Genomic DNA, 21,602 nt, shown 5'->3' with positions numbered 1-21,602 from the left:
CTCATGCCTTTCCCCCCCCCCTTTTCTTTTTACTTCAGGGAAAATCCCTTTCCAACTCCAGATGTGAATGAAGAAGAAGAAAAGAGTCTGCCAAGCCTTCCCACATGTTAGTTCAGGCTATCCAGTTGCAGCCTACAGCTTCAGAGGAAAGAGGGCAAGCCTAACATCTTTGAGGTAAATGCTTTGCATTATATGTTTAGGTATGTCTTGTATGCGTAAAGGAAGGCACTGTTGCTTTGAAAATTGGAGCTCACTTTCAGACTGGATGCAATGCTCAAGTTTTATTATTATCCCTTCATTCAAAATGGCCGATTTCCAAGAGAGTTGTCTACATGGGAAGCACCTGCCACATTCTCATTCCTTTCTCTTTTGCCGATGCTCTTTTTCTCACAAGCATACTGATGTGCTCCTTGAATTCTGGCAGGCAGGTTTTCTTTTAAGCTGGCAGATTGAGAAACTGCCATGTTTTGATGGCGTATTCTGAGCAAAGATCTATCTGTGTGCTGTGGGATGATGTCAGCCCCAGCAGCCTCTCTATCCAACGCAGTGGAGACAGTGTAATCTGAGTGCAACGGCTCTATGGTGACACAGACAACTGTCTGAATGTAGAATAGATGAAGCCTTGGCTTTTGTTTGTGCCCATGAAGATGTGGTCCAGATGTTGGGTCTCCTGTAGTCTGATAGAGCTTAACTAAAAATCTGATCATGAAAGTAATGATTAATTCAACCTTTAAAGAATCAGCCAAACAAGAAAATACATCTCTGTGGTTTTTTAAATATTTGGCACAAGGCATAGACTTTCATTTTCAATGCAAATTTTAAATGGAGGATAAAGCTGTCACTGCTATTAATCATGATGTTTATAAGAAGAAAAGAGGCAACACGCCTCTGCATACCAGTTTTTGGGTTACAACATTTGCACTCTTGTCCTGTGGGCTTTTCTGGGACACCTGGCTGGCCATTAGATAGTCCTTAGGAACAGCTGTGCTGGATCAGACCAATGTTCTAAAAATGAGCAGGAACTGCTATCAGGTTTTGTTATGTTTTGAAAGCATTTAGTGAAGTTCCGTCTTTCAGGATTTTTAAGAATGCTGTGAATATTTTCTTTTGCTTAGACTTCATTCACACCTACTGATAAAGCCAAACCTTAGAGAATATTGTAATGTCATATCCTTCATTGTGTCACCTCTGATTTTATTGGGTGTGTGTGTGTGTATTTTCGTTATTATTTTATGGAAATACGTGTCTTTACACTTTAGGGAAATCAGCCTTGAGGACTTCTTTCTCTTTCACATTCCCCAAAAGTCTTCTTATGTTGTAAATTGTCCCATGATCTTTGGATGAAGGGTGGTCTACAAATCTGATTGAAAGAAAGAAAGAAAGAAAGAAAGAAAGAAAGAAAGAAAGAAAGAAAGAAAGACATAGACCCCACATGTATTTCAAGAAGGAAGCAGCAGCAGGAGTCATAAAGAATGCTGCCTAAGGTGGTAAGAGAGTCAGGGAAGCAAAAGCACAGACTAGAAAAGGGAGCAAGACTTCACACTCTGAAAGGTTAGGTGCTACTAAGGAAAAAATGGACTGGGGCATCTCTATTACAAAGCCCTAACATGTCGTTAAGATTTATATAGCACTTTGGGGCCGAAAGAGAATAGCATAGAAAGATGAGATGAATGAACAATGAATCAATCAAAACAGGATAAAATAGAAAATGCAACACCCACCTCCAGTCACACTGAATTACACATTTGTGATATGCATTTAATGATCTTAACATGCACACAGCTCCTTAGCAATTCCACTCGGGAGCCAGATTAACTCACATCTCCCCCTCCTTTTGCTCACCTTTGAGCCTGCCCTTTCACAACCAGCCAGCCATGGAGAATGTCCTCAACTCCATCACATCAAATGACATCTTAACACAAAGTTGATCAAATTTTCAAATTGGAAGTAAAAATTCAGTATCAATACTTGCATTTTCAACATGAGAATTTTGGGCACATTTTTGTAATATCCCAGAATTGCTTTCTCAGCTGGTCTAAATTTCAGCAGCCACATCTCTCAGCAACGCTAAGAGGTATTTATACCCTTTTCTTCTATGTTTCCATCAAGTTCCTAATAAACTCAGTTTCTAGTTTCTTGCCCAGGAGGGAATAATTCCAGTCCAGCATTTTACCTCTTTGGATTCTCCCAGATTGCCACATTTTAGTTTTTAGCTTGGGCTTTGGCATGTGATGGAGACTAGGAAGATAATGAAGTGGCTGTTGTAGAAGGAATGAAGACACTATGATCATCTCAATGGTGTATGTTCTATATGGCATGAAATGAGTGAGCATGGTGAGTTATCGCAATGTTGAAAACCAGATATCGCCTAGCCCTTATACACATTGTGATTCACAGTATAGTGCCAGCTCAAATATGAAACAATTATCACGATGTAAACTTCAAACTGGTTTTGGACGACATATTGTTATATTGCCCAGCCCTAATAGCTATGCACAGTGCTGCTGATTGGTTGGTCCCCGTGATGTCACCAATAAATCTCCCTCTCCATCCCTTCAGCAGTTTTGCATTCTAAATAGAGTTCCCTCTAAATAAACAACTAAGGTGATGGATATGTGCACTCATGCAGCACTTTTAAAAATAACAAAGCCTTCATTAGGGGGTGGAGAGAGATGCGATCCAACAGCTGAGCATGTATTCAGTTGCTGGTATACTTATCTGTCATGTCAGCTGTGAAGCTGGGCTTACCCCTTGAGTAAAACCCCCACGGAGTTTCCATTTTTATCTTAACACCTGCACCCATGAAAGTAATTTAAAGTGTTCTACTGGTACCCTCAAATATCCAAACTCACACAAGTAGCTACAAATCCCCAAATATGCATAGAGTTAAAATTTGCTGTATGTTGTGGTGGACATTTATTTAATAACCGAATTTACAGTTTATATGTGAATCTTCCTAACAATGTAACTTACAGTTACATAAAGAAAATAAACAAATCTTGACGAATGTTTTGATGCTTTACAAACAGTGCTGTGCTGCCCTCTGATGGATAGTTTCAGGCAAGACAGCCAACTGGGCTTCAATTCAATTCCTTCACTCCACCCTGAAAGGAACATGTTAGGACCTATTGCAATGCAGGAATGGTTAAAAATTGTTAATCACACTGTGATTCTGAACCAGGAGTAGGAAGGAATAAATTTCTAAATACCAATAACATTTCCTGAATAGGCAACACCCTACCCCCCCAAATTTTAGTTCCATTTGGGAAGAAATAAACACTTAAGACTTTTTGAAGAAAGAAAACATAATTTATTATGAAGGGCTCTTCAGACAAGTCATGGCCGAAGTGGTGTATCCATATTATTGTTTCGTAAGAACCAATAGCAATGTAAGAATTGCCTAGATGCATCAAAGTCCCACCTATTCCAGCACCTGGAGAGGAATTCAACACAGTGCTAAGCAGATTGTTCTGTGAGCATTTCTGCTTGCCTGATGGAACTGTCTGTCTTCTCCTTCCCCAGCGTGCTGCTCCAGGACTTCTTCCGACCCTCCCCAAAGCCAATTTGGATGCATTGCCCCCCACTGTGCTACCATAAGTCCTTGAATGGGCTTCCAGTGGTTGGGCTCACCTGGGCTCCAATAGTGGCCATCCAGGGGCACCTGAAAGGCTCACAATAGGAGTTAAGGTTATGACCATTCCCTGGTTGCTCTTCAGACTCTGGTATGAACCAGAATGATTTCTGCATTCCCACACTGCACTGGCAATTCCATGCCCACCAATATTGTTGTTTGAGTCCATATGTACTAATTGAACTTGAACATGATGGGGATATGCCTATGGATATCGGAAATAATTCAGCATATGTGTGCATAACATTGTACTAGGGTGTCCGCTTGAATATGTTGTCCATTTGCACAATGGATTCCCACATGAACACTTATCCCATTCTAGCCAACTAGGTATAGAGTAGAGCAAGTGATCATTGTCCTACTTGTCTTCCTTACCACTGAGGGCATGCCCTTCTTTTCTTCTTCATCCATTTCAGTTCCTTTCAAAGGGAGGGATCACCAAAAGGTCAAAATTCTCCAAGTGTGCCTCTGCCACTTTGTTTCAACTAGTCTCAAACCCTGTAGCTCCAAGGCTCTGTTCTTGGAGTTTCAGATGACTTGGGAATCCTATAGGAAGCTTTTCCCCAAATCCGATTATCATTGCCTTTTTGCTTCATCATTTCATCACTTCCTATATCCATGTACCTGTCCCACATCTCAATTTTGCCCATTGTGCAATACATGAATGCCTTCTTGGATCTGACATCCATTCATCACTCTCTGTTCTTATCTTTTTTGCAGTGAGGTAGAATGCAATAATCAACATATTCCTATAGTTTTTTTTGTATCTTCATTTTTTGAACTTATTTGGATACGATGTGGAAATTGTTCAATTTAGTTGTGTACTTTTTGATGCGTTTTATTTGCAGCTTATGACTCTTTTTGTTATATATGTAATTAATTATTTTCCCGCATGTTGTAAGCCGCCTTGAGCATGGCTTTAACTATGGAAAGGCAGCATACAAATGAAATGACTGGATGTACGAGTCTGGGGAGAAAAATGAAATTCATTTACCCAAACATGTCTCACTCATAGTGGGGCAATCTGTGTCCTGCTTTTATCTAATGTACAGATGGTATGAGCCCGTTCTGAAAGGTATATACTCTAATGAAACATAGTAATGAAAGTATTACTGATACTGAACTAAGATCTACCACTGCAGTGATGTCAGAATCCCACAGCTTGCAGGGGGAAATCTGTAGTTCCATCTTCAAATCTCAATGCTAATGAAACTGTGCATGCTCAGAGTATTTCTTTTTTTAAAAATTAGAGCTGGAAAATGTAACAAATGCTTGTATTTCATAGATCTTATGTCATTATGCATTGTGCTTTTCTCCATCTCACTGTTACACAAATGCTAATAAAGAAATAAATGTCCATTACTCAAGATTAATAGGTAAAATAGGTTATTCCACAGAGTTTTATGGAACAATTTCTCTGCTCAGTTGCAAAGAAACAAAGCCACTCACAGCTTTAAAATTTTTTTAATTATTTGGAGTACTAACAAATGGAATGCTTTAAAAAGTATTTCTGCTTTTGGCCAGACTTTAAATCCACCTCACTAGTGCTTAATGACTAGTATTTGAAGTTACACCACTGCTTCCCTCAAACTGCTAGCAATATCATACACAATATACTTTTCATGTAGAAAATATAATACATATATATGCATATTTGAGATGATTTTTTTCCTCCCTCTCTTGTGGAAAGATGCATTTAACAGTTGCATATAATCACAGACAAAGCCAGTATGCAGCTAACACTATGCTGACATATTTTAAAACCTCAAAAATAAATAATTATATACAAGAGAGGTGGTGCTTTGTCAACAAGATAAACAAAGATTTACAATGGAAAAATAAACAGTATTTGAAAATGTATAAGTGAAATAAGACAGTTTAAGATTACTACATGGTAGTAAAAGCAAAGGATATGCTTAATTTAGTGAAAATATAGGCAAAACCATACATTAATCTGTTGGTCAGACAATACCTAGGACTCAGGAAAATTCTACTGTTTCATCTTATTGAACTAGGGTATTTTATTAATTTTAATTCACAAGCATTTCTATTCTCTTATTTTTCCCTTAAAAAAATTATCTAAAAGAAATCTCACACTAAAGCTACTTTCTGGAAGCCATTAAGAAAGGGAGATAATCATATACAAATTTGGCCAATGCTCAGATACAAATTTTTCTTCTCCATGGAGAAGCCATTCAACCCCATTAGATTATTGTCATCAGGAATTATTTCGTTCATATTTTGAGGTGAAACACTTGTCTTAGCTGTTTAATTCTAAATGGGACCTAAGCAGTTTCCAATTCAAGTGACTTCCTTGTAACAAAATTCTAATTCTTAAATATATGTGATGCAGTAGAAAAGTGTTGTAATTAACCATACAATATTTGAAATGATATTAAGGGTAAGCACTCAAATTGCTATTGTACTCCATACCTAGGAATAATAGCAGCATATAATATGAGGGGAAATCTATGATTAGCCACTTGGAGGAACTGCGATCCTATACAAACTTACCTGAAGGAGTCAACCTGTACTTGTGCTGAACAGTGATAACATTTGGGGGGTTTCCTCTAATTTTTGTTGCATTTGGCTAGTTCCTTTTTTTAACCCCAAATTTTTTCGAAATGATAAATGTAATGTATATACTTACAGTGAATATTACTAGATAATTTCCAAGAATTAAGCATACTGATTCCAGTGGATCTAAGCATGATTGTTACAGCCATGAGTTGTAATTCAAAGCACTTTATAAAAACGTGGGGAAGTAAAAATGTGAATGGTAGTGTTGATCAGGAAGATGGTTTGAGTGCTTTGGTGGAAGGAAATAATGAAATAAAAAACATGAATGAGATCACCTCAACTGTGTTGGTGGATTGATACACCTTAGTGCACACAAAGTATGCTCATGTGCAATCCATCTTTTACATTCCATGAGTAAAATGTGTAAATGTGAACAGATTAACAACCGTATCTTCCAATACTCTGCTGTGCACAGAGAGTTGCCCTATCTCTACAGCTCTATTACTTCAGTAGGCCATGGGATAGCACTGAGGTTCTCTTAATGTTGGAATCATTTGGGAAAGTGTCCATTCATTTTCCAACCAGGAGTTCTCATGTATATAAGGAGCTCGTAGATTAAGGCAAACTATGTGAAAATGTTACATTTTCATCCACTGTAGTAACAATAAAAATTTACATTTAGTGTTCTGCGTGGTATGCAAACCTTCTCATTTGATAATAGATTAGGAAAGGTCATCTATTGTTGGACCAAATTCCTTTTGGTCCAGGACTATGCAAACTTTCAAGTTAGCAAAATTCTTCATTAAGCACCTCTAAAGGCAAAGAAGCACTTCCCCACTTTTGCCATTCACAAAGCTATAAATATGGCCCAGACTTTGCAAGCAAGATTCAGGGTATCTTATCTGAATAGTTTGGCCTTGTGCCTTTAGGCACAAGCATTCATTAATTCACCAATAATAGGCTTTCTTGTAGGGAAAAGATCTCTAGAACACGATGCACTGAACACCCGAGAAGGAATTAAAAATATATATCTATATTCCGTTTAAATAAAGGCAAATTTAAAAAGTCACGAATTTGGGGGTTTTAGGGTGGTCTTAATTTTTGCAAAGATACAAATGGAGTAACATATAACTAATATGCCACTGGGGAAAGACAGAAGTTTGACAAATGTCCTGATGCAGAAGTGTCAGCGCGACTATTGTGTAAGTGAAGACATTATTCAGATGATGTATTTCCTAAATGAGGACAACTGTTTTTCCCGCTGAAGTTGGTAGACAAACAATAACTGGTTAAAGACTTTGGTATTTTTTCCTTGTTCTGTAATCAAGTCCTTATTCATTCTTAAGCTTCATGCTTTTTGTTGAATTTTGTTGTTCCAGAAATTCAGAACTTTGTGCTGTGGCTCAAGGAGTCTGACATGATGATGTTTTTGTAGAAGTTGTCTGAGTGAGTACTGTAGTATCCCTTCACTTTGTCAATAACCTGATGAACCGGGATGATTGATGTCTGCTCTGTGTCCACTTGGACATATTTTGGTGAATGCTTGTCAAGAAAAACATTGTCTAACAAAAAGGAAGAGAATCCATTAGTCAGTAATGTTACTTTCTAACTGCATAGTTATCCACCCACAGGCAATCCCTTAGTATGAACAGTCATAGATACATTTAACTTCTATATTTTTATTTCTTAAGAAATGTTGTGAATAATATGCCTTTGTGTAATTTATATCGTAGTATGAATTCACTTCTGTTGTTCATTTTCCACAGCTGGAAAACTAGCTTGAATTTTCAGTTGAACCTAGCTCTTTATTATTTCTGTGCTGATTTATACATGATCTCAGCTTTAATATGAGTGTTGCACTAAATATCCTCCAGTGAACATTTATGGTACAAAAATGAGAGTAAGGGGAGAATTCAGGGACCAATATGCTTTTCCTTCTTTTTTACACGTGCTCACCAGCATTCACTTCTGGGTGCTTCCACGCTAGACATTTAGTGTGGAATTACCATGCTTCAATCACTCACTTTTTACAGAGCATCTACACAAAGCAGCCATCCAGTCACTATCATCCTGCGATTTTTTTTTGTCTTTTCTCAGACCTCAGAAAATCTCAACATTTTTCAAAATAATTGCAAAGTAGCTTCATCTCCATAGGAGCAGATGCACTTGGTGCTACTCTTTTTTCCGGTGTAGGGTTTTGACATGCACAGCGATGTATCAGATACTGTAGATGAACCTATCACAATTCAACTCGTATTTACTATAACCTTTGCAGTGTGTGGCATTTTATCACTCTGTTTGCTATAACACTATCAGGCATACTAATCATGGTGGTGACTGGAAGGTTTTGTTGTTGTTTTGAGTATTTTAACACTCTTGAAGTAATGTTTTCAAAATTATACCCAGGAAATTTTTTTAGCAATAATTTAAAACTAGATTAAGCAAAATAAGAGCTAAAAAGGTGCCTACTACAAAGGCTGCAGTGAATGTGTACTGAACTTCAAATGGCATCTGAGGTAATCTGCCCCTCCTGTTTCTCCACCCACAGCAGCCATGTCATGCTCACTGGTGTGGACAGAACAGTGGGATGTTCACATACAAGAAGTGCAACATTCCTGGGAGTGTGGCAAGTCAACTGTAATTCCAAGTGTAGCTTACTACAGAAGTGATTGGGTAGTGCCAGGAGTGACTCACATGGACACAGCTACCCTCTCAGCTGCTACTTCAGCCCAATTCCCCCCTCTTCTTGCTCCTGGAATTGTGATCCCAGCCAGCTGGGGCTCACATTGTTAATGCAGTGTTGCCACATAATTAGATTTGGCAACACAAAGACAGTTCAGAAAGAGGAAAATGCTATTATTTTTAGTCCAACCTAACTTTCTCTAGATTGTACTCTTATGGATGGGGAATACGTAGACATTCAGACTTTGCTGGGCTCCCATGAGCTCTGGTCACCAAGCTAATCAGGGATCAGTGGTGCTGTAGTCCAGCAACTGCAGGTGGGTCACAGGTTCCCCAGTCCGGTATAAGGGCCTCATTGTTAATTTAAATTGGAACGGAGGGATAATCCTTGTTTTCTGTTCCTTTGTGAATGCAGACTGCGCATCTCCACTGAAATGAATCCCAGACTCTTCAGCTGCTCTGTGGACATGTACTGCCTGCAGGTTTACAGGTGAGGATGAGACTACATGCTAAAGTAGAGTTGCATCTGCCACTGAAAATTGTAGCCCAGTGTGAAAGTTCACTGCTGCAATTTGCAGCATTGTATATCTTGTGTTGTTACATTGTGATGATGTGTGTTATTGTAATCTAGGCATTAATAGGTGTCAGTGAAAAGCACACATCATGACTCAGAGACACCAACGTCTAAAAAAGAGGTGCCTATGTCATAACATCATGACTAGGGATTCTTAGGGAATCTGATACTTGCAGATTCTGACAGGAATCAAACTGATCCTGCACCATCCAGAATAAAGAGTGGATCAGAACTTAGTTTTACACTGGCTTCTGTGCTTCCTGAATGTTCTGACACAGTCAGTCGTCAATTAAAAAATGCATCAAAATGCTTTTAACAAGGTTTGTGGGAATTTAAATGCACATTTTTACATCTATTTCATTTAAACTGAAGATTAAAGTGACAGAATAAAATTATGGCAGAACTGATTCAGACTAGGAACAGACTGATTTATCCATCCTAAGTCATGACAATCATGATAAATGATATTGTGTGTTATTGAGAGGAAGGGAGAATATTGGATGCCATTTTAGGCAGCACAGTGTCTCCCTTTCTATGGCTTTAACAGGCAAACTGCTTTGAGGTTTTAATACAACCAAGCAGTATATAAATGCTGCAAATTAACTAAACAAACATTTTAAATAAATAAATAATTGGTTGTTAATCTTGTTATTCCATCATAATCAGTATCATCCTGAGTTTGTACTGAGTAAATCACTTCCAACCACTGAAGCTTGTACACACTCTAGAACAATATTTGTATGATTCAGACATTAACAGCAGGCTAAAAATTATGCTGGTAAAGCTTTGCTGGGCTGAATTTGACCATTAGGTGGAGCTCAAGTAATGAGCAATCATTTCCATAGTTTGGAGCATATTATATTTATGAACAATTAGCAAATAAGACCAAACTGTAATTACTTTATATGACCTAGCATAAGGCTTTTGAAACAGTTGCTTTTTTTTTACTATTAACAGCTTTTGAAATAATTTCTTCATGAAAAAAGGTTATCATACTTTATATTGACAAGAAAACACTTTCAGTTCTGCTTGCTATGACAAGCAATACTCTAGATGATGCAAACCAGTCACTAGATATAAAACAAAAGGTAAAAGCAGTTCTCAAAAGAATGTATAATGATCCCAAATTATAATGAAGGGAGTTTAAGACAGGAATTACTTTGATCTGGAAGTGAGGAAAAATAGGTTGCAAAGATTTTTTTTAATCTCATAGAAAGAAGAACAAGCATGCCACAGCATATCAGAGTGAATATTTTTTTAAAAGCAGGCAAGTATGTTCAGTGATGCATAGCAGACAAACCTTTCCCCTCTGCAAACATTCAAATAGTGCTAGGTTTCCTAGCTTATGATTTGATCTGAATTTCTCTCTATTGCTTTTGAAAAGGCTTGAGGATGACATTTCATTTCACATTATTTGTGTTTGTTATATATCATACTTGTATGTTTAATAAACAAACATATTTAACTATGTGAGCATTTTTTTAAAAAATCAACAAAAAATGTAAAACTGGTCATGACCTTTAACAGAGAAAATGGGACGTTTAAGAAAGACACTCTCTTTGTACCTAGAGCATCTCTTAATATTTAACTGAACCTGTGCCACATGATCCATATGGAACTTTTAAAATCATTTTATTATTATGTATCCTAATCAATACCTGTTGAACCTACTTAAACACAACAATTTAACCAATTATAAACAAAAATTGCATCAGTTAACTGAAAACTTGAAAATGGATAGAAAAAACTCAGTACTAGATAATACAATAGAGTAATTTCTTTTTCAATTACCGTACATGTATGTGTTTAATAGCACCTTTTTCTCTTGGCTTCCATAACCTACTAAAATTTGTATTTTGAGTTTTAAAAAACCTGTAGCAGAACTTTCTGAGAAAAGAATCTGTGTAGTGTGACGTACCATCTATGGCACAAATATAAGTCATCAGCTGTGTTGTTGCTTAAAGAAAATATATGGAATATAAAATAGTATTGAACCTGATTTCAGCCACCTGGTAAGTATATTTACATTTACAATCAGATTTACATTTGATAGCTAACCAGTATGTGAAGCGTTCTTGTGTCTTGAATCACTGGCAATCAGAATTAATGACAGAAGAAGTTGCATAATTTAAAATGAAGCAGTATGTATGATTAGCAAGTCTTTTGTGCCATGAGTTGGAACTTCATGCAAGTGTCCTCACACCAGCTTTTGAAAATCATGCATTCAGCCAAAGTGATGCACACTGTACCTTGAATATTCCACCTCTGATGGAGAAATGTTCTTAGAAGACATTATCTATACCATAAACATATGAGTTTCAGAATCAATTCCAGGGAACAATAACCAGTATAAATAACTGCTGTGGAAATATACATCTACTATAACATTCATCAGAAATCAAAGATGAGCTTAAAGCGCTAAACTGGACTGCTGCACAAAGAGGTAATAACTAGGTTCAGATGGGATGAATAAATATAAGAACAAACAGCAAATTACAAAAGCAGCACATAAAATGAAACATTAATGGGACCCCTGACCGTTAAGTCCAGTCGCGGATGACTCTGGGGTTGCAGCGCTCATCTCGCTTTACTGGCCGAGGGAGCCGGCATTTGTCTGCAGACAGCTTCCATGTCATGTGGCCAGAATGACTAAGCTGCTTCTGGCGAACCAGAGCAGTGCATGGAAACGCCGTTTACCTTCCCACCGGAGCGGTACCTATTTATCTACTTGCACTTGACGTGCTTTCGAACTGCTAGGTTGGCAGGAGCTGGGACTGAGCAACGGGAGCTCACCCCATCATGGGGATTCGAACCACCAACCTTCTGATCGGCAAGCCCTAGGCTCTGTGGTTTAGACCACAGCGCCACTGCGTTGCCCACAGAAAGTGTGACTAACTTGTGTAGCTCCAACTCCCATCAGTCACAGTCAACATGGTTAATGGTCAGGAATGATGGGAGTTGGGAGTCCAGCAGCATGAGGAAGGCCAAAGGTTAGACACTCTGGCCTACTGCCTAGTCAAAGAAAACATCTAACACATGATTTAGTATATTGTGCCTAGGAGCTTTGGATTCATGATAATCCATAGATAAGACAGACATAGTGATTCTTAAATGATAAACATGGTTTTAAACAAACCACCACTATGTGGTAATATGGCAATGATTGTGGCTTTTGCACTCTGGCAGAGAAAGCTCTAATGAGCTCTGTAACAAAATAACATCTCATATATTAAACACAAAGTGATAAGCAAGAAAGTAAAAGGAGCAATTAGTAATGCTCCACTGAAGAAGCCATTGACATCACATTTTGTTTTGTTTTGTTTTAGTTAAGCCTCAGTTCTTGGAAACCTTAAAGGTAAATAACATAATTAGTACCATAATTAGGACTATCAAAAAAACCGGCAGAGAGGAACTGAGAGAGAATTGAGAGCCTCGGATGTGAGGTTGCCAGGCTGATTGCAGATGGACTGATGGACCTTTTGTCGGGGTTCGAAACCAGGAAAAGGGGGTGGTGGGGTCCTGGGAATCCGAAGGGTGTATAACTATATATTGTTTTAATTAATTTGGTTTTGCCATTAACATAAAAATGGGGATTTTAGGGAAGGGAATTGGGGCCGACCTTAGAAAAAGAATTTTTAAGAATAAGTATTGACGTATAAAGATTGAGGTTCTTAAGTTAAAGTTGGTTAATTAAATTGATGGGGTGAATTTTGAAAAAGATTTTTAAGAATAAGTATTGATGTACAAAGACTGAGGTTTATAAGTTAAAATTGGATAACTAAAATGAATTAGAGAAAATATGATAAAGTTTGGGGACAAGAACTTGCTGAGCTAAAATTGGAACTGGAATACAAGAAGGGGAGGTGTGGGGAAGTCAAGGAAATTGGTCATTGACAGTAAGAGGTGAACTTTAAATGTTTTTAATTGTTGTTGTTTTTTATGTTTTTTTATGGTTTTCTTTTTATTTTTTGAAAATTTCAATAAATATTAAAAAAAAGGCCTGGGTGGTCTCATCTTTGCACAATTGAGGCTAGACTGCATCAGAGGTGCTTTAGTTACAATGGTGTGAAGAACACCAGCTAAAATTTAATGGAAGGCAAGAGGATACTCGTAGGTTTCCCACATCACTTTCAGAAATCAATTCCTCTTCAGCGAGATGTCACTCCCAGCCCTGGCACTTAATTTTCTGCTTTAGGCAGAATTTAGCTGCAAAAAAACTATATTGCAATATTCTATCTTACAAATAATACCTAGAATATTTAACATAGTTGTATCCAAGTACTCGGTAAATACTATCTAGTCTTTCTACTTCTATGCAGCTTACTATTCATGCTATTCAACTTGCCAGGAAGGTGCTTGTTACGGGAGTCAGAGCCGATGCATATACAAATGCCAGACTACCTTTATGCCACTACCCTGATGCGAAAACAGGTGGAAAGACCTTTGTGTGGAAAGCCTTGACATACTGGCACATTATGAGTTTTTAAACCAACTTTTTGTATAGGGAGCATGAAATCAAATTGCTCCAGGAGAACGGGTCTTTTCTGCAATGGCTCCCTGCTTGTGGCTCCCAGGGAGGCTCACCTGGTGCCTTCGTTACACATCTTTAGGCAGAAGGCAAAAACATTCCCCTTCTTATAGGCCTTTGGCTAATTAAAAAAATCTATGGCCCATTAAACTGTAGGAGGGGTAATTTCTTTTGTCTGTTACCGTGTTGTGTTTTTTATGTTGTAAATTGGCCTGAGATCCTTGGATGGAGGAAGATATAGAAATGTAATAAAGAATAATAAAAAATGATAAATAAAAAGAGGACTTTGCAGAGGCCTGTGCAGCAAAAAGAGGCCTGTGCAGCATCTGTGGCCCCAGAGTTCTTGAAAGATATGGTCCATGGACTGCTTATACAGGTAGTTCTCAGAAAGATTTAGGTGGATGCCTACAATTTCTGACACATGTGAGTAAAAGAACAATGTGGGCTGGCAAAGGCTACCGCTGGGGTGGGAATTGTCCCAATTTGAGGCAATTTTTTCTTTCCTTTGCAGCCCCAGCCCACATCCTACATTGTTCAAGAGAGCTCTACCCCTCCCCCCCCCCAGACAGGGCTACAGAGGAAAGAGGAGGTAATGGGATAAGCTATCTTATCTAAGGCTCCATGCCAAATTAAATCAAATGATCATAGGATCTCAGAATGAACTGCTGCAGTTTAAAGACTTACATTTCCTTTTACATGACTCACCAGAATGGCTGCTTCTTTGAAGGTACGTATTGGATGTAGATTTTGATTTAGAAGTCAGGTAAGTTGAGTTAGAGCCAATGGAACTGGAAGATAAGGACTTCCCCAGATTGTCGGAGCTCTTCTTAATTATATTAGTTGCTGTTTTACTCCAGTCTGAAATGAAATGAAAAAAATGTAAGCTGTCTGTAACAGTATTTCAACTTAAAATAATTCAGGCCCTACAGATAAAGAAAGCACCAGTCACTTTCACTTCTTCCTTGTGTGCTTATTTTTAGCATGCAAAGTAGGAACTCATGCATCTCCCGTGGGATGAGATGTAGAACTTCCACCTGTGTAGGGATATGCCCAAGACCAAGCCTTGCACATTACACCGGACGCATGAGTGGCCTCTACTTAGCCTATCATCACTTGTATAATGCCACTAATACAAGATACCATAATACAACACCATGCAAAACTTACATACTGTTGCACATCACCCCAACCTCAGAGTGGTGCAAGATTCCAGGGGTTCCAAGCACTTACCCAGGGTTTGTGCTTCCTTTTGGGAATAAGGCACAGCACAGACTGTGGTGTCTTTATGATATTTGGTTTATGTGTATATATGTGTAAAAAACATATATACAACCTCAGTCTACGATGAAGGGCTTCACAGCATCCCAAGAGGGTTTAACTTCTCCCAAAGATGCAGCCTTGGATTTCAGCAGACATCCAACATTGTGCCCTGCCTGCTGTTTTACTCTGGTCACATTACTCCTACCTTTAACCTCTCCAAGCTCTGGCTTTATCTGTTGAGGGAGAAAGGCCGAGTCCCTTTTGATCCTTTGTTGTCTTAATGACTCATCAACCAGGATATCATCTCAACAGAGAATCCTGACCTAGCTTAATTAGCTTTCACACTCGCTGATTCCAGGGGATTAGAAGTGTCTAGCACACAGCTTTATACACATGGATCTGGCACCAAGAAACTAACACTAACTGGGTCCAAAAATTTAGGATGCCTGACTTCCATAAACTCATAACATTACTAATATAATACACTGGCAAAGTTTGCTCTACTGCAGTAATAAAATCAGAGCTTTATGAAAAATAATGGAGGGAAAGGGAGCAATGCCAAAAGATCAAAGGAAGCAAAGAATAGTTATGGAACAACCTGTCCAGGCTATCTCCCCTGGCACCATCGATATGGTCTTTTTCAGCATCCAGGCCTTTAAAAAAGTGGTGCTTTAATCTGAGACTCTCAAACTTATGATTCATGGTTTATTGTATACCTGCCAGAGAAACCAATTTAAATGCCGCTTTTACTGTTTTATATTGCATTTTTAATATAGTACTTTATTCTTTTAATTTTTGTGAGTGTGTGTTATTGGGCAGCTAAGTAAGTGAACAAGTAAAGAAATAAATGTGGCAAAGCCTCAAAAAGGTGCTGAAAGATCAATCTTGGTGAACAGTGATAATCTTAATGGGAGAAAAATGTCCAACAAGTTTTAGCTGATAAGAAAACCTTAAATGTTGTTCTCAGTACAACATCTTTCTGCCTCTTCTATTCTTATTTTTATGAAAAAGAAGCCAAAGGCAAACACAAGGTCTCATAGTGAACTTAATAGTTGGGCATATTTTACTGTTTATGATGAATATTTATAGACTTCAACCAGATATGTGCATTCACTTTATAAGGACACTTTGTAGCCAAATTACATTTTCAGCTCTTGTAACACAAGGCCATACTAAAGGATATGGAGGATTTTTGTAAAAGAACAAAGAACTATTCCAAGATCCTTTATGTGTATCTGATTCATAAGCCACACTCTTTGTTTTGCCAGCATTCAAGCATGCAAAAGAAGCTATTTAACTACACAAAAGCAAGTCCGAGAAAAATCTCCATCTGCCCCAAGATTCAATCAGGATAGAAGGCACGAATGTTTCTCATTTTGGGCACAGTGGGCAGGCTCAGAGTATTTAAACATTTCCAGTCTTGGGAACATAGCCACTGACTTCCCTGAATTGTATGAGGACACAAACAGCATATTCTAAGCCATGTGGTCAGTTTTTTTGAAGTCCAGGCCATATAGAAAAAGTGGCACAGATTCATGCAGAGCCTCCTGGTACTACTGTTACAGTGGATCATTTTAACTTTTCTTATTCCTAAAAAAATATAACCCATTCCAGGAATTATTTACGACGTAGTTCTAGTAGAACTGGGCTCAATTAAATCGCAAGCAGTGAAAGGATGACTGCTGGACAAAAGGAGGAATTTCTGCATTTTCCACGCAATCACCCAATGAGAATATTGTTACAGGCTTAAAAGATAGACTCAGATTTAACCCAGTGACAATGAAGACAACATCAGCAAAGTGTTTGACCCTTTCAGCTTTCACTCTCTAACAATACCCAGAAAGATTACAATAAAAAAACACCAAAAATCGGGGGGGGGGGGTGGAATCAGACTATACGTTGTTTTAAACTGTTTTCAGCGTTGTGTTTTATGGTTGTAACCTGCCCTGGGATGTTATGGTGAAAGGCTGGTAATAAACAACCAAACAACCTGCCATATACAGTGGTACCTTGGGTTACAGATGCTTCAGGTTACAGACTCCGCTAACCCAGAAATAGTACCTTGGGTTAAGAACTTTGCTTCAGGATGAGAACTGAAATGGCGCAGCGGCAGCAGCAGGAGGCCCCATTAGCTAAAGTGGTGCTTCAAGTTAAGAACAGTTTCAGGTTAAGAATGGACCTCTGGAACAAATTAAGTTCTTAACCCAAGGTACCACTGTATACTGGGTAATTAGTCAATTGCCTCCACTCATGCTTCTAAGGTCCCGGGGTGTGGAGTGAGGGAAACACAATGCCTTGCTAGAGTTGAGTATATCTGTGTCTGGTCATTGCCAGGATGGGAGACCTCATGAAAAACCATTGTAAGCAGCTTATTTACCTGAGTTGTCTGCAAGCCTGAATCTACCACAACAGAGATGCCGTCTCCACTGTTTCTGGACGTTTTCTTTCATGGCACAATGGAATATAAATATAAATAACCCTGAAATCAGAGTGAAAAGAATGAAATAATTTAACACTCATAACAATTGTCAGATAGAGAAAGCACTTTACAGAGAATGATTTTCTGTTGTTGTTTTGTTTCTTGCTGTTGTAGGACACTACAAATAATTTCCCAATGCTTTACTGTATTTCTAAGAAATATGGCAGCATGAAGCCTCTAGTTCTTATATATGGATGTTTGCTTCCTTTAGGTTCCTCCAACACATGGGCTGGGGTTTCACAGTGAGCAGACTGGCTAATTAGGTCAAATGATGGGTACATTTCACAACAGCACATAATTAAAAAAATTAGCATCTTATTTTGTTCAGGATAACTTTATTCAGGATACCAACAGAGATAATGTCCTTTCTTATCTGAATTTCAAGTTTTAAACACTCGCCTATTATTTCTGTTATTTGTATATTATTGCTTGAGATAGTGGAAAATTTCAATAAATTATTGATTAAAAAAATCTACCATGTACTACTGCAAAGGCATAGGTGGGCAACAACAAAGGTCCAATGTAGGGTACTTGCATACACAAGTCCTCATTTGGAGAAGCAACAAAACTTGGAGACATTGCAGACATCTTTGACACCACTACAGATCTGAATTGAGAGCAACGGATCCAGTGGCTCTCACAGGGACTACAGCTTTTAACCTGTTGCATGAAGTGACGTTTTAAAGCTCTGGATGCTCACTTGGCTCACAAATGCCACCAAAGGAGAGATAATCTGTATACTCTTATGAAAAGCCTCTGGAAGAGACACATTTTGTAAAGAAATCCCTTCACCCTTATTAATTGCCAGGCTGTATCCCACTGAGTCCTCTGGCTGGGAAGAAGCAGTATCTTGAGCTTCACAAAAAAATTTTTTCCTTCCAGTAGCAAAAATTTTTTTGTTTTGACTATGGCAGACCAACACGGCTACCTATCTGTAACTTGAGCTTCACAGATTAGGTAGAAGCTGCTTGGCTGTAAATTATCAGCAGAGCCTGTTTCTGTCTCTTCTGCCATGGCAAATACCAGGCGTGGCTTAACCAGCTTTGTTTTGCTCAAAAGGAAAACTGCAATTTAGTGGCAAAAAGGCTCTTAATTTCTCTACGGGGCAGTGGAAGTGAAATTATCAGAATATATGTTTTATAAAGGGGAGATTAATAAAATTTGATTTATCTTTGCATGCTAGCACTGAAAACAGAAAATGAGAAGAAAAAACTGCATAATAAAAATAGGAAATGAAAATGGATCGTATTGCTTACTTAATTTGAGGATGCCATGCCCCAACCTCACAAAACCGTAGAGTAAGATTTGTACAGTATTCAGATTGTTATGCAAGCATATTAATGAGTGTTTTCTAACAGGTATCTTACCTATGCATTTATGAGAGAAACAGCCAAGATAACTCTGCTGAGCTAGTACCTAGTTAGGTTTGGACAAACTAGCAAGTACATTAGTACAATGTTAAAAACATAACGGTGGTGTGCTAGCCTACTAGATATGCATAGCAGCATAATTGTTTAAGAGTTGCATACCTATGATATAGTGGCATCTTTTAACAATATCACAGTATAAATGTCACTACTAAAAAAAACATCAATAATGAATAATTCCAGTTCTTGTTTACTTTAAGTCAGTGGTGTCCAAACTTTTTTCAAAGAGGGCCAGATGTGATGAAGTGAAGGGCCATGAGGGCCGACCAAAGTTGTTAACATTTTTTAGGATTGAAGTTGTTGAAGTTTTTTTAGGATTGAAGTTCAGGGGTTTTTTTTAGGATTTTACCCCAGGAAATAAACTGCTACAGGAGCTGGATTAAACCGACTGGTGGGCTGCATTAGGCCCCTGAAATGGACTTGGGGCATGCCTGCTTTAAGTCATTCTAACCAGCTGAATAACTAACTAATACACACTGCTAGGATGATCTGTTAAACTGGAAACATATTTCTCCCTAAGAGCACTGGATTCTTTGGGAAGGCTGTAAATGTTGAATTTGTTTTGGAGCTACCATTGGATTTCCAGTGTACATCCTCTAATAATTCTGTTGAGCTTTGGATTGGAACCCAGATTCCGTCACCCTTCTCCATAAACACTCCATGAGCACCTCCATTAAAGTCAAGCCTCTGGGTAGCTCTGATGAATAATTTTTGGCCTGTGGCTTTCTTTGAATGCAATATGTTTTGCAGATCAGTCTTTTTAGGAGGAAAAACTGCCTGGTGATTCAATAAAATGATGCATGATGTATGTAAGCTTTTGTCTCAGATATCAGAATTGTTTCTGCGTGACAATAACCTTGATACTAAATATGGTACATATTCAAAACTGAATAAAAAGAAAAGAAATGACATGTAGTGAAATCAGTTTCTTGGTTACACATGTTAGGGAACAAGCACAAGAAAGGCGAGCTCATACAATGGGGAGAGAACAGGAGAAACAGCTGAAATATGGAATTTTGAAAATTATTTGCTTAAATAAATAACCTCCTCAGGAAGCTTAGTATTGGTTTCATGAGTAGACTAGAGATTGTGGTACCCCCTCAATGTCTCCCCTCCATCTAGACAAGCAAGAGGAATTATCATATATACACATTCCAACTGGGCAAAGGCATTCACTAAGGGGATGCAGCAAGGCCAGTGGGGGACATGCTCAGGGGAGCGGTGGTGTGTGGCCTAAGCAAGGGCTTTATATATTTACTATCTCTAGGTTGTTATTAATTTCGTTTTCTTTTTGCCAAGTAGAGCTCCACTTACCTTGCAAGGAGTTGAAAATACAGAAGAGGTACACGAAGGGCAGATATAATGGCCCCCAGGCAAAGAAAGCGAAGCCCCAGGTCATGCCTAGTAGGAAGGTCAAGCTAACAACACTACGGAGGTTCCTCAGAATCTCTTCCCGCATAGTCCGATTGCTTCGCTTTCCATTTCTCCCGCAGATTTGCATCATCACCACAACAAACATGGCAATGTTCATGAGAAACATGATTCCAAAGTAGCCAACACAGGTCACATAAAACACACTAGTGTTCTTTATCCAGCAGCTGTAAAGAAATAAACTGTTGTTACGATACTGCTGTTACAAAACTGGTTGTCTATTTTACTTTTGTCACTATGGGCTGATCCATACATTACTCATGTGGTGTGGTCACTGCTTCCTCATGGCTGGGTCCTCAGGTTGGTGGAGCTTTCAGAAATAATTTCTTTATTCACCTGTTCCATGTGTTTTCTGTATGCAGATATGACTGCTACAGCATGAGACCCAACCACCTAGAAGCAGTGAGCACACTGCAGTGGCAACATGAATTGGACATGAGATGAAAAACAGCCTGTTCTGGACAGTTACACTGGAATGGTCAATCAAATTGTAAATAAAGGATCACACATTTTCTGATGGCTTGAAATTAGCTCAGTGAAATTCAGCATTACAGCTAAAATCACCTCCAGCTTCATTACAACATCCGTGTGAAATGTTAAGTGCTTCTCACATGTTCAGCCTGTGCACATGAGAGCAAAAAGGTGCATGGGGGGGAGGGAGGGGAGAGAGAAAAAGAGTGTGCAACATTCCCATTCCCTCTACGTCTGATGTTCACCAGTGTAGTACAGAAGCCTGAAGGGAACTTCTAAGCATCTGTTGATCTGCAGGAGTTGTGTGTGTGTGTGTGTGTGTGCGTGCGTGTGTGTGCGCGCGCATGCACTAAATTCAAGGCAGTCATATCAGTGTCTAAAGCCCTAAATGACTTAGGCCCCAAACATCATCTCTTGGGCGCTAAAATTGGCAGAGGAGGCCCTACTGGCAGTTCCACTGTCCTCATAATTCAGGTTGGGGGCAGATGGTGGCCTGAGAGAGGAAATCCTTTGTGGTAGCCACTAAGCTGCAGAGTTCCCTCCCCACAAACGTATGTCTGGCACCTTCGTTTTTGTTTTCTGCTGAAGACATAACCCTT

The 21,602-nt window shown here is 38.6% G+C and overlaps 1 protein-coding gene and 1 long non-coding RNA gene across 5 annotated transcripts in view; one reads left to right on the top strand and one right to left on the bottom strand.

Moving 5' to 3' along the window:
• LOC128410604 (uncharacterized) overlaps nucleotides 1–10,663 on the top strand; it is a 49,123-nt gene extending 38,460 nt beyond the window's left edge. The window contains exons 3-6 of the long non-coding RNA XR_008329551.1: nucleotides 39–174; nucleotides 7,531–7,597; nucleotides 9,249–9,323; nucleotides 10,621–10,663. This is a non-coding gene — a long non-coding RNA (uncharacterized LOC128410604). The remainder of the gene's footprint in view (nucleotides 1–38; nucleotides 175–7,530; nucleotides 7,598–9,248; nucleotides 9,324–10,620) is intronic.
• The window catches only part of ADGRG6 (adhesion G protein-coupled receptor G6), a 103,999-nt gene continuing 87,476 nt past the window's right edge, over nucleotides 5,080–21,602 (bottom strand). For 3 of the 4 annotated variants that reach the window (XM_053382066.1, XM_053382067.1, XM_053382063.1), the window contains 4 exons: nucleotides 20,416–20,699; nucleotides 17,573–17,674; nucleotides 14,641–14,793; nucleotides 5,080–7,713 (listed from right to left, as the gene is read on the bottom strand). In XM_053382066.1, the coding sequence (XP_053238041.1) occupies nucleotides 7,535–7,713; nucleotides 14,641–14,793; nucleotides 17,573–17,674; nucleotides 20,416–20,699 (718 nt within the window). In that variant the 3' untranslated portion in view covers nucleotides 5,080–7,534. Of the gene's footprint in view, nucleotides 7,714–11,656; nucleotides 11,704–14,640; nucleotides 14,794–17,572; nucleotides 17,675–20,415; nucleotides 20,700–21,602 lie in introns of all 4 variants that reach the window. The other variant, XM_053382064.1, reaches the window with a different exon arrangement.

Source organism: Podarcis raffonei, chromosome 3 (assembly GCF_027172205.1).
Source record: "Podarcis raffonei isolate rPodRaf1 chromosome 3, rPodRaf1.pri, whole genome shotgun sequence".
In the NCBI taxonomy this organism is placed as follows: domain Eukaryota; kingdom Metazoa; phylum Chordata; class Lepidosauria; order Squamata; family Lacertidae; genus Podarcis; species Podarcis raffonei.
Note: the sequence above shows the minus strand (reverse complement) of the source record. Positions and strands in the feature narration are given on the sequence as shown.